This window comes from Malus sylvestris, chromosome 7 (assembly GCF_916048215.2).
Source record: "Malus sylvestris chromosome 7, drMalSylv7.2, whole genome shotgun sequence".
In the NCBI taxonomy this organism is placed as follows: Eukaryota; Viridiplantae; Streptophyta; class Magnoliopsida; order Rosales; family Rosaceae; genus Malus; species Malus sylvestris.
This window is the reverse complement of record NC_062266.1, coordinates 35,077,105-35,089,823: the sequence shown is the minus strand read 5'-3', so window position 1 is coordinate 35,089,823 and position 12,719 is coordinate 35,077,105. Positions and strand designations below refer to the sequence as shown.

The window sequence follows — 12,719 nt, the reverse complement described above, 5'->3', positions numbered from 1 at the left end:
GAATATATATTATAGATAAATAAATAAATAAAATATATAGGCGTGCTGCAGGCTGCCTATATGTATGTATGTATGTATGTATGTATGTATGTATGTGTGGTGCTTAAAGTAGTAGTATTCTGCGTGTTTACATATAGAATACAAGCAGTAGTGCTGGGTTGATGTTGATAGAATCATATTATATGGATGATAGCAGAGCTGGAGGTGACTGCGTTACATATTTTATGCAACTTAATGGTTATGAACCCAACTATGTCTCTGGGTGTGTATTTCTACGGTATTTTTCTATTAATATGCTTCTGGCCTTACTGCTATTTTCACGAGTAATGTTGGGAAAATTATATTTTTATACTATATTTGCGTATTATCTTAGATTCTCAAGTAGTATACAATTAAAATTTAATAAAATAAATTCATTAATTAACGTGACATGTATACAGTACTTACCACACAAAACGTACACAAATTTACTACAAAACTTTTGTCTCCCCAAATTTTTCTATTTTTCTATTTTCCCTCCTCTCTCCCCAAATTTAGCATGCGTAAAAATCAAGCTTTGGGACGAAGCACCAACCTCGAACGGGGCACGGGAACATTTTTCTATTACCTTAAAATTTTGATTGCTCCAAGAAAATAATCCTAGATGCTCCTGAATTCATTTTTGAGGAATTCTAAGGAGAGTCTCTTTAAGTGGGCATATTCATGGATTCTCCACCAACATATGATCACACCATCGCCTTCCATTTGTATGCTGCTATTGGTATTGTTACTTGTGGGATGTTTCTCCCACGAGTTTCATTCACTTGGTGGATGTAGATTTGAGTTGTGCCATGATGGAAGAGGGTAGAATCTTCTTATTTTCCGATTTGGAGGCTATGTTTGGTTGAATACCGGCGACTGCAAAAGGCGGTAGTTCGTGGTCAGTGGTGTTAACGACCTCTATGTAACAAAGGTTTTTTCGTTTTTTGTTTGTTTGTTTGGGCTCAAAATTTGGGTTGGACCCTTTTGCTTTGGGATCCATATTTTAGTTTTGGGCTTTACTTGTAATTGGATCCCAATTTGTAAATGTGTTGGTTATGAAATTTACGTTTGTACCAAGAAAAGAAAATTATAACACTCAATTAGCTATATGAAAATCTCCGGACAATCTTGCCCTTCACAAATTAACCCTAAAATAAAAATACAAAAGCATACCATCAAAATTCTGGTTACCGTCGTACCTTCACCAGTTGGCCTGTACTCTGCCCCTCCCCGGACCCTGATCCCAAGGGTTCGGATTTGGACTAGGATTCGGCCATGGCTTCCTTGGATGTGAGAGATTGCAGGAGTTGTGGTTTAGTAGTTGATAGATAACTGGCCTAGGGTTTCGAAAACTGTAAGACTACCCATTTTGAAAAGATAACCAGTTTCAGGCTCACTTCCTTTTTCTTGGGGGAAATAAGTTAATCCTTTTCAAAGCCCTGATTGACTATTAAGCTATGTTTTTAGGGTTTTTGTTTTTTTATTTTTATTTTTTTAATGAACGATATTATCTATACTAAATATGAGTGGTAGATTTAACCTCACAATAGACTAGTAATAATGTGATTCAATTTCGCCTTCCGTGAGAATCGAGCCTAAAACCTCTCACTTCCAAGTGAAGAAGAATACCACCAGATCTTAATACTTAGTACTAAGTGACGTGTTTATAGGTGTTTTTAACATGACTGAAATATTTTTGATAAAGTGCTTTTAGAACCAATTCTTCCTTAATAAAATGCAAGGAAATTCAAAAATGTATTTAAAGTGTTTATTGTAATAAACTCATAACTGATACTTCTTTTAAAAGCGTTTTTAGTTAATTTAAAGGAAAAATTACAGATAAAGTATACTTTTAATTCTTAATTTCATGTTGAGACAACACTTTTTAAACATTTCAAGGAGAGAAAAATTAATACATGTGAAAGATAACATCATTTACTTTTTTTTCCCTCTAGAGTGTAAATTACAAAAATAGCCTTTATCTTTTGCATTTTCTCACACTTCTTTCTCCTGCTCCCTTATCTCTCTTTTTATCTTTCTCATGCTCCCGTCTCTCTCTTTCTTTTTATTTCTCTCTGTCTTTCTTCCTTTTCCCCATTTCATCAGTAAACAAACAACAAATATTGATCCATACACCAATAAAAATCACAATTTATGCATGTGCCTGATAAAGAAAACACGGTACGGTAAAGTACAAACCATTCTTGACGATTTGTCGCAAGGTCATCTTCAAGAATTTAACAAGTCCAAGTAAAAAATTTGAACTGAGGAACTGTTGCAGAAGCTAGCTAGAGCAATGTTGAGCTCGTTCGGATGTGCTTTTGAAATGACTTAAAGCACTTTTGGTGAAAATGTTTTTGAAACCAATTATTAGTAAAAATGCACGTAAATTTTGGAAAACACTTAAAAGTACTTCCTGGAAGAAGCACAAGTTATGTGCTCATCCCTCGTCTGCTCGTCGAGTGCGTCCTTGGCTCTTGCTTGTCTCTAGTAACCGATCGAGTTTCTTCGGCCCTCTCTAACTTTTTCATTAGGGCGAGTCACTCAAGTCCCTCTTTTACGAAAATCCCGGGGTTGGATTCAAATTTCCTTCTCTGAATCTTCTCCCTCAGAGAGGAGTTGTTCACAGAGCTGCCCACATGGTTCCGAGGGTTCTTCTTCGGATGCTTCTTCTCGAGACTTTCAGAGTGAAACCTTTAATAATATTTCGAGTTTCTTTCAAGATAAGATGAAGGAAATAGGGTTAACACCATAAATAATTACACAATGTACATGTAGTTCCACATGTTCTAAAAGTATATTTATCCCATTTCATCATGCCATCACGTACGACATACTGATAACAACAAAATTAAAAATAAAAGTTAAGTAGATAAAAATATGAACGGGGCTTGAGTTCAATCACTTAATACATAACGTACATGTAGCTGCATACGTTTTGAATAGTATTGTAGTTCAATTACTGCTACACATACTTCTTGTCACTTGTACATTTTAGTTTATCTACAAGTGAAAGGTTAAAAGAAAAAACTGACACATGTATATTGTTCTTTCTTCAAGCAGTCACGCTTAAGATGAAAAAAGAGGGATGGGGCTTAAAACAATATATAATACAATCTTTAATTAATGCAAGTATTATGATCCTCCTTCCCATATTGTGCCTTCTATCCTCTTGCCAATTATTTCATTAAATTGACCTACAACAACAAAACAAAAGAAATTTTGTTACATGTCAGGAAATAAATTACAACATAACAAATATATAATAAAAACATAGTAAATCATTCGAATTCAATTTCTCGATTAGTTCTCTCCTCCTCTTAGTGTAAAAATATCAATGTACTAAAAAAAAATAAAAAATCTCTATTTAGTTATAACCTTATGTATGTACTATGTAGCTAGGGAAAAATAGCCACAAGGAATATGAAAACTTAAACCCTAAACCCTAATTACCCAAGCCAGGAAAGGGGCATTGGATGAATAAGTTATAAGTAAACATTGCCATAAGTTATATTTCAATCACGATGAAATGCATGCGATCAAATGAAAATTGTCATGTATTATAAACAACAAATTTTACCTGTAAGATAATACTGTTGATTGATATTGTTGACAGAATAATGCTGTTGTTGCTGGTGTAGTGGAACAACAACAGAATCTATCATTTTTACTTGCTTTACCACCTTCTCATGACTCTGCTGTTCACAATTTAAAGGGTAACCAAACGGGGCTGAATCCGGTATAACATCGTCGTTATCACGAAGATAACCCGAATTATTAACATTAGTGATTCCACCATTCCAATTACCCACCAAATCCGACAAGGATTTGTTGAAACACAATCCCTTTTGCATTTGTAAAGGAACAATATGGTTTTCACGATTCTGCTGCTGCTTATACCTTTTAAGCTCATCAGAAACCATCCTATACTCTCCATACGCACCGAGCACTGGATCTTTTTGCCTACAAAGAGCTTCCCATACCAACGATTCAGCGACCTTTCTCCGATTGGGTTCCTCAACATTCTTCACCATCTTTGTTACGTTGCTGACCCCGAAAACTTTGTGCACGGCGAGGAATTCCCGAGTTCTATCTGCAGGAAAATACGGTGCCAATATGCAACCAGCATGACACTTTTTCCTTTGATGTTTACATGCTGCACATGCTGGTTGTGTTGATCCTGCTGTGCCATTGTTATTCGTCCTCTGCATGATCTTAAACCCTATATATATATATATATATACTACTTTAATAAATTAAAACAAATTTAATTAGAGATAATACCAACAATAACAATTGGTTAACATGATTGCGAAAGAAAAAAAAGGTAATCAACGAAAATTCAATTAACTTTTTCTATTTATAAGAAACGATTTTTCGAGGGCGAGCTTTGGCGCGACAAAAATGTTGCTCATTTATGATTGAAAGGTCACAGTTTGAGTCATGGAAACAATTTATTTGCAAAGTAAAATAAGGTTGTATACCACAGATGTTCCCCAAGATCCTCTAAAAAACGGAGAGTCTTGTTGGCTCAAGGTGACTTCTTTTTAAAAAAAGGAGATTTCATTCAAGTAACTTAAACAAAGAGAGGAACAAGAAGCTTACGAACCTTGTTGGTATAAAAAATAGAAATGGCCTGGCGGAGGAGGCTTTAAATCTTATGTCTGAAAAGTACGTAGCATGTAAAGATGGCACGCCTCTGCGTTAAAAAGAATGACTTGTGCAGGTTGATTAGGGTTTTAGGTAGCTCATATCAAGAAAGAGATTTGTATGGAAAACAATAAAATAATTGGAGATAATTTTTGGTAATCAGTAGGTGTCTTGGACTCTTGGGCGCACAGCCCACTTCCCCGGTACTCATGCTCAAGCCCACATTTAGTATTTGCAACAAAAAGCCCAATCTTATCGTTAGCCCCGTCCAAACAGAAATACGTGCGACTAATGTGTTTAGTGAACTCAAATACAGCTACGTGATGTTACCATTATACTCAAATTATAGGGCGTGAATTCATTTTTGATTGATATACAGTAACTTGTTTGACGATTCCGACTAGTTTCCTTTGTTAAATTGCAGAATTTCGAACCCTGTACACAACCTTCTCATCACTAGGCTTTGATTATTCCAATTTCATTTACCTGTGACCAAATAAAAAACCAACCAAAAGAAATGAGCAAAAACAAAATGCAACAGACAGGTTTTCTCAATCAACAACCCAGTTTTTTATCATTGCTTTTGGCAGTTCACTTGTTCATACTACTTGCACTTTCACACAACAGAACTCTGCTATTGGCAGTTTGTTTTTATAGTAAAGAACGAATATTCAAGGGAGAATGCCTAAAACTGAATCACCGGCCTCCTTGTGTTGCAGCTGCGAGAGGTTGAACAGCAGCTAAAGGATTCACCTGGTATGAAAATGCAAGCTGCCACAAGTCCACCAGAGCTTTCTTCATTGTCAAAGCTTGTCTCTGAATAGTCCTGTGACAAACAAATATATTTTTGCGAAATCTCAAATGATTACTACGGGAATGGAATCAATAGTTTGACATGGGCATTGAAGACATGCATGTTGATTATATACTATAACTCACCTCTTTATGGTAGCTTGTTTTCTCCGCAAAACATAATATATGAGCAAAATCAAGAATCCCGAGACAATCTTTCCAGTAGATATTACCACCCGAGCACTACCAAATTTCAGAGTGATCGTACGGAACCACCAGACACATGGTTCCAACTTTTTGGACAGATTGAAAACTGTTTGTTTCTTAACAGTCCCTCCATATCTGGCTTTTGGATATCCGGCAGGCACAGCTATCTGCTCCACATCATAGTTGTCCTCCAGTGAAGATGACAGGGATCCTTGCGGTGAGTTCGTGGCTTTAACAGAATGTAGTGAGTGTAATCTTCTCAAAAGTACCTAGAAAGACATGGAAGACTCTGAACTGGTATCAATTCTTTTAACCTATGACTTCAATTAACTTAACATAACATACCATTCTAAACTAAGTTATATTCACACGACTTAGCATTATGGCAAGAATTCAAGAAAAGAAATAAGTTAGAGGACAGTGTCATAGCACATGGAAGAAACTTCTTCAATAAGCGACTCAGCCCTACTTGTACTTAATAAGGAGTGCGGCTTGCCATTCAAGAGGCAGACATAATTTACGATGAATAGGGTAACGATAAAAAAAGTGAAATTTGTTTATATTTAATAGACATAGAGTACAAACTATAGGACCACCTCAATCAATTGTCGCAGTGCCGAGTCTAACAAAAGATGCACATAGATGTAGTTACCTGTCTCCTATCCTCAGGTAATTCAGCAGTCTCGACCCAAGAGGTTGCAAGCTTGACATCATTCAAAACGGTTCCCAGAAGTTTCAACACATAGACCTCAACTACTTCTAGATACTTGTCAACTCCCAGAACAAAATGCTCATCACTTCTTTTTGCATTATCTGCAAATTTTTCTGTACTAGCAAGAACATAGTATTGTTCATCCACAAAACTCCAGCTGCTAAGGAACTCTTCCAGAAATTCTTGGATACCAGGGGAATGCCCTTCTGATATATAAAAACATACCCTGACAAACGAAATAAGACACAAAAATGAAACTGCAAAATCTAGTTATGCTTTGCAAGATTCTTTCTGTGTAAAAGGCTAAAAGCAATGCGAAAATCATGTTAAAAAAGCGCTGTTATGGGTTAAACATAGAGATCTTTTTGCAGACAACTATAAATTTGGTTTTCAACTTGGTTGGACAAAAATAAAGAGGATTTTCAGGAATCATTTTAGGTTTACACCGTTATAATTGCTTTCTTACAGTTATATCGACCTCCTTTTCAAACAAATAGAATTTAAAGGTAAGAACTTTAAACAATAAACACTTTTGGATAGGTCCAAGAGAAGCGGTAAGCATCGCCCTGAACAGTGGTTTTTCCAAGTCCATCAATGGTTGAAATCTTAAAATCAAACGATATGAAATGTTAATCAAAAGAATAACTTGAGTCACAGATGAGAGTACCCAGTGAGAAGAACTTGAACAGGGATAGTAGCAACAGAGGCAAACAATGGTTTAAGCTCATTCAGAATTTCTGATGTCCTGCATGAACCAATCACATCTACAATATTAAACATTCAATATACCTTGAATATAGCGGGTTGTCGATTCCAATCCCAATCCAATCCTAACGAGGCCAAATTGTGCTTTTGTAAACTTTCAGTGTGTGCAAGCAATCAATCCCACAAAAAAATGAAGTTACTACATTTATAAGAACAAATGAAGATACATACCTTCCAAGTTGTTTTAAGGATTGCACAAGCACCATACCGGCCGATTCCGACATGTCGTAGAGCTCGAAGCGGTCGCCGTCGGCTTCAAGGTGTTGACTGTGTTGTGAAAGAGGCTTCAGAATAGAGGAGGCTAATGAGGCTGCTTCCTCGTACATTGAGCAAACAAGGTAGCTGCAGCATGCAAAATAATCACATCACAGTTCAAAAAACAATCGGAGGAGACAGAATAATCCAATCCAATCCAATCCAATCCAACACTAGAGAACAACTGACTGACCTCTCGGAAAGCTCAATTTGCCCCCAGATGGCAGGGCCGGAGGCGGTGGACTCCATCCCTAACTCGGTTGAAGGAGACGAGCCGTTTGCCTCCTTCTCCATTTTTGATCAAGCAGAAATCAACGCAGTCGCCCGAGAGAGAGATGGAACTTCACAGATTCTGTCGACAATTTTGGAAGACGAGAATCATTTGGCTAACCCTTTTCTGTCGACAGTTCTATCCAAGAATACGTCGTCATCCTTTGGGAAGGTACTGTTTACTTAAATGAAAAATCACATTTTTATACTAAAACGTCAATCTGGGTATTATTTACTTTACTTTTTATTTTGTCTTTATTATTAAAACTCAAAGTTTTCAAACCCTTTTAATTAGTTTTCCTTTTTATTTTCTCACCCAAAGCCTTTCGGTCAAATTCTCCAATAAAATACCGTTTTTTTAACAAAAAATTAAAATGCCCTTAACTTAAGAAAATCACTGATGACTTATTTACGAGTGAGCAGTTTAGGTTGGATTTTTGTCAAATGCGAATTTGAACTACATTATTATTAGCTTATTGTGAGATTAAGCATACCTTCTTCCTAAATATCGTTTGTTCAAAAAGAAGAAAAAAATGTTATCCACATACTCATTTTTACTTCTCACACTCCTCTTAATTTTCGGTTGTCGGATCAAATTAATTAAAGAAGATCAATGACCAAAAATATCCAACGATGTGTTAAAAGTAATAAATTATAAATTATAATTATATTATATTATAAAATAACGTAACGCATGCCAAAAGCTAGTTAAAACTTGAAACATTTTAAGGTAAAAGAAGTATTATAATTTTAAAAGACGAGTTTAAACAAGTATTCTATAATTCGACTAAAAAAAAAAACAAGTATTTCTATAATTACATGGGTATGGTGGAGATAATACGAGTCGATTCTAAATTATATATCATTGCTGAAATGGCAGGACTGAAAAGTGGCACTTTGAAACGCCAATTTTCCCAATCATTCAATGCATCATGTATGGGAGGAAGGCCTGTTTGAGCTGCAGCACTTTGAAGCCAATTCTTCCAAATCAATGCTCTTCATAGGAACCCAGATGGTATGGCTCATGAAAGTGACTCGTCCTCTCAAGTCCGAAGTGAGTGCCTGCTAAACCAGAAGCAGGTTTCATTATATCTGAGTACTCTTGCTTCCCACGATCCCTTGAGATTATCAGTTGTGCACCATAAAAAAGGTCGTACCCAGTGCACAAGGCTCCCGCTTTACGCAGGGTCTGGGAGAGGTGAATGTCGGCTAGCCTTACCCCCATTTATGGAGAGGCTGCTCCCAAGTCTCGAACCCGAGACCTACCGCTCATGGACGAAGGCACTTGCCATAATGTGGTAAAAATCAACACCCCGACCGGCATCACATAAGGCCTGAGGAAGCATTTGACAAACCAAAAACAAGTTCAGTCTGGTACAAAGCCATACGACTAGGATTCTAGGAGTCTTTTGGAGTCTGAGACGTAAAGTGAACAAGAAAAAAAAAATCGTGACAGAGAAGATCAAAAAGCTCACCCTAGTTGGACTGCCGAAAGGATCATAGGCTGTGCCCATACCCAACTGCACAAGCACATTGCATCAAAACCCAATCTTATCACTATTACTCACAATATCTCTGTTGAAGGACCATTAAAGCAACTTGTACCATCTGTCTAGCCTTTCTATCCGGAGTGCTTCCGGCACATTCCATTTCCTTGTATATCTCCGGGACCTGATCAAGAAACCTCTTGCATATTTAGAGATTTAGAAAAGAAAACAAGCTTCCCACTCTCTCTCGAGTTGGAAACTAGAGATTTTAAAGTTACTGAATAATCAAGTGGGGAGAAATAATAAAGAGTCCCTCACAAAACTTTTTTTTTATCGAAGAAAAACGACAACTTTTCTTATTATTAAGGACATTTTTTGTATCATAATGACAAGAAAACAAAAATGGAGTCACACTCCATGAAGGTTTGAATTAAAAAAATGTCCTTAACAATAAAGAAAGTGTCGTTAATAATAACAAAAGGTGCCTTTAATGATAAACAAACTTGTCTAAGAGTTTTTTAATGAAATTTTTTTTTGATGGCCTTTTGATTAATTTTCCTAAAGAATATATAGCACCTTATCAAACTTCCTTGCCCTAATAAACGCCTTCATAAGGGTAGTATAAGTAACCACATCAGGGCTAAAACCCTTCACAGACAACAAAAGCATCACCATTAGAAACTTAGCTTGAAAGTATCACAGAAACTGAATTGCTTGAAGAAATTCAAGATATCCCACTGCCCAACTAGAAAACAATATAGGCAAAAACAAGACTTACACTTTCTTTTACATGATGATAACTGGAGAACGCCTCTAAATATCTACCAGCAACACTGAATGCATTGATCAGCACATTCAGCATTATGACGTTTGGTTCAATTCCCTCAGCTTCCATGAGCTGAAGCACCTTAACTGTCTGATGACATAATCCCTGCATTAAAAAGAATACAGACGTTGTAATATGCAAAAGATATGGATATATTTCGAGATATAATGAAATAAAACGAAAACAATGTTGGGAGAATCAGAAAACCTGCTGAGCGTAGGCATTTGCTAAGACACAAAACATACTGGCTGAAGGAATAAGACCTTCCGCCTTTAGGGCAGATATGCACTCTAGAGCATCCTAAAATTTTCCATACTGCCCATAAATATCAACCAAAACAGCATAAATTATCCCACTTTTCATATGCCCTCTGCGCTTCATATTCTCAAAAGTCTTCTGGATCATATCCCACTTCCCCTGCTCCCCTAATCGGCTAATAACAGTGACAAAGATATTTGGATCAGGATACAACCCCTGTTCCTGCATCTCAGTAAACAACTCAAGAGCCTTGCTTATATTCCCTGCCTTACCATGCCACCTTATCAATGAATTAAACATCGTTATATCAGGCTTCACACCTTCTTGTTTCATTTTATCAAACACTTCCAAAGCTTCGTCCAATTCTCCATATTTCCCAAACGTATCAATAATGCTGTTGAAAATCTGTTTATCCAATGCCATCCCCATTTCCCTTATCTCTCCCACAATGTCCATTGCCTTCTTCCACATCCCATTGTCCCTGTAAAGACCAATAACCTTGCTATACACAAACGAGCTCAACCGAAACTGCTTCCGCATCATCTCATTAATCATTGACCAAGTATCTTCCAACCTCCCGGCACTGACATAGTAATCAAGAAGAATCTCATACGTCCCTTCATTTTTCTCCACACCCAAATCGCCCATTACTGCCAAAACTCTAGTAGCAAGTTCTAAGAGGCCTTTCTTCAAACACCCTCTGAGCATAACATTGTAAACCCTGATTCGTGGCCTCAACCCAGAACATATCATTTCCTGAAACAACACATCGGCCTCCAAAGTCCTGCCATTGCTTCCAAGACCGTCAATCAAATGAGCGTAAGACACCGAATTGGGTCGAACGCCGAGAGCTTCCATTTCTGCAAGAACAGCTATGGCCTTGTCGATATGCCCTGCCCTGCAGAACCCACTTATCAAATTGTTGTATGATTCGCCTGAAAGTTCCTCTCCAGTGGTTTGAGCAATTGGATAGCTGGGAACTGAAGTGTTTTCGTCATTGGGTGACGTAAATTTAACTTCTTTCCCGGTCTTGATGCGATTCGAGTGGGTGAAATAAGCGTAGAACTTGAATGTCCCGGTGTGTTTGAGGCAGCTCGGAAAGAAGAGAGGGAGTGGAGTGATTGTGAAGAAGCTGGCTGTGGATGAAAGTGAAGGTGAAGTGCGATACCAAATGGACAGCACCAGCATATCTCTATGCTCTCATGTCGCGGGTGCCGAAGATTTCAGAGTGCTTTGTTTGCATTTGTGGAAGAAAGGAGACGACAAAGTTACATTAACATAACACGGCTGGCGGAGATGTATAATCGTTTAAAAGTTTTTTTTTTTTAAATGATTAAAAATGCTTTTAAGAAAAACAGTTGAGTTATTTTTTAGAAGTTTAACGAAAAGCTCCATGTATTGTTCATTTTAACAAAAAACTATATTTTTACACTAAAATGTCAATACTGGTACTATTCATTTTACCCTTTATTTTGTCATTATCATTAAAACTCAAAGTTTTCAAGTCATTTTTGTTAGTTTTCCTGTTATTTTTTTAGTAAAAAATACAAATGAATCTTATTACAAGAAGAATCAATTACCTACTTCAATCTTTGAGCAAAACTCAAATTTAGGTTCTAAACTTTGCCCCAACCCTTAGGCCAAATATGAGTTTTAACCAAAAACTCGTTTTTGGAGCAAATTTAGCCCAAAATTTCCCTTGGTTTAATGGGCTGGCCTATTATATATGTGTATTTTTTTTTTTAGTTTTATATTTATATATTCATTGAATTCAATAGCTAAGATCTAATATGATCAAATCTAAAAAAAAAAAAAAGATCTAACAGTCCAAATTTAAATTCAACGGCTAAAATAATTAAAAAAAGTATTTCTTGTGTTTCATATTCTTTTATAATGTTCCACAAGGAGTCAAATATATTAATTTAATTTTTTAGTTTAGTTACTACTACACATACTTCTTATCACTTGTACATTTTAGTTTAGCTGCAAGTGAAAGGTTGAAAGAAAACACTTACATGTATATTGTTGTTTCCTCAAGCAGTCACGCTTAAGATGAAAGAAGAGCGACGAGGCTTATGACAATATAATACAATTCATTTTGCAAGTATATATTATGATCCTCCTTCCCATATTGTGCCTTCGATTGTCTTGCCAATTACAAAAGAAATTTTATTACACGAGGTCAGGAAATAAATTACAACATAACAAAAACAAAAGTAAATATATAGTTCATTGGAATTCAACTTCTCTATTTGGCTATAACGTTAACATGAAAACTTCTCTTGCCTAAAACGCTTAACGCAAGTGTTTAAGTTATACCCTAAACCCTAATATAGGCGGAAGAGGGGCATTGGATGGATTAGTTATAAGTACACATTTACATACATTATATTTAAATCATGATGAAATGTATGCGATCGATCAAATGAAAATTGTCATATATTAAACAACGAAAATACTGTTGATTGAATAATGC

At 36.3% G+C, this 12,719-nt stretch overlaps 3 protein-coding genes and 1 pseudogene across 3 annotated transcripts in view; 1 reads left to right on the top strand and 3 right to left on the bottom strand.

The window, feature by feature from the left end:
- LOC126628717 (60S ribosomal protein L13-3) overlaps positions 1 to 12,719 on the top strand; it is a 95,242-nt gene that overhangs the window by 76,175 nt on the left and 6,348 nt on the right. The window lies entirely within an intron of this gene.
- LOC126628715 (LOB domain-containing protein 2-like) lies at positions 2,797 to 4,238 on the bottom strand. The gene is made up of 2 exons (XM_050298500.1): positions 3,602 to 4,238; positions 2,797 to 3,218 (listed from the first exon to the last, which is right to left on the bottom strand). Exons 1-2 carry the CDS (start codon positions 4,230 to 4,232, stop codon positions 3,157 to 3,159), a joined length of 693 nt encoding a protein of 230 aa, XP_050154457.1. The 5' UTR covers positions 4,233 to 4,238; the 3' UTR covers positions 2,797 to 3,156.
- LOC126628707 (protein APEM9) lies at positions 5,218 to 7,829 on the bottom strand. The gene is made up of 6 exons (XM_050298490.1): positions 7,596 to 7,829; positions 7,319 to 7,489; positions 7,050 to 7,127; positions 6,323 to 6,608; positions 5,611 to 5,939; positions 5,218 to 5,497 (listed from the first exon to the last, which is right to left on the bottom strand). The coding sequence occupies exons 1-6, from the start codon at positions 7,694 to 7,696 to the stop codon at positions 5,368 to 5,370; spliced, it is 1,095 nt and encodes a 364-aa protein (XP_050154447.1). The 5' UTR covers positions 7,697 to 7,829; the 3' UTR covers positions 5,218 to 5,367.
- On the bottom strand, positions 8,446 to 12,408 carry LOC126628704 (pentatricopeptide repeat-containing protein CRP1, chloroplastic-like; annotated as a pseudogene).

Excerpts from the sequence above, each read along its gene's own strand:
- LOC126628707 (XM_050298490.1), bottom strand. The coding sequence starts at position 7,696 with ATGGAGAAGGAGGCAAACGGCTCGTCTCCTTCAACCGAGTTAGGGATG. Across the intron at positions 7,490-7,595 it reads CAAATTGAGCTTTCCGAGAG|CTACCTTGTTTGCTCAATGT; the intron begins GTCAGTCAGTTG and ends TGCATGCTGCAG. Across the intron at positions 5,498-5,610 it reads AAACAAGCTACCATAAAGAG|GACTATTCAGAGACAAGCTT; the intron begins GTGAGTTATAGT and ends TGTTTGTCACAG.
- LOC126628715 (XM_050298500.1), bottom strand. The coding sequence starts at position 4,232 with ATGCAGAGGACGAATAACAATGGCACAGCAGGATCAACACAACCAGCA. Across the intron at positions 3,219-3,601 it reads TCAACAGTATTATCTTACAG|GTCAATTTAATGAAATAATT; the intron begins GTAAAATTTGTT and ends TTGTTGTTGTAG.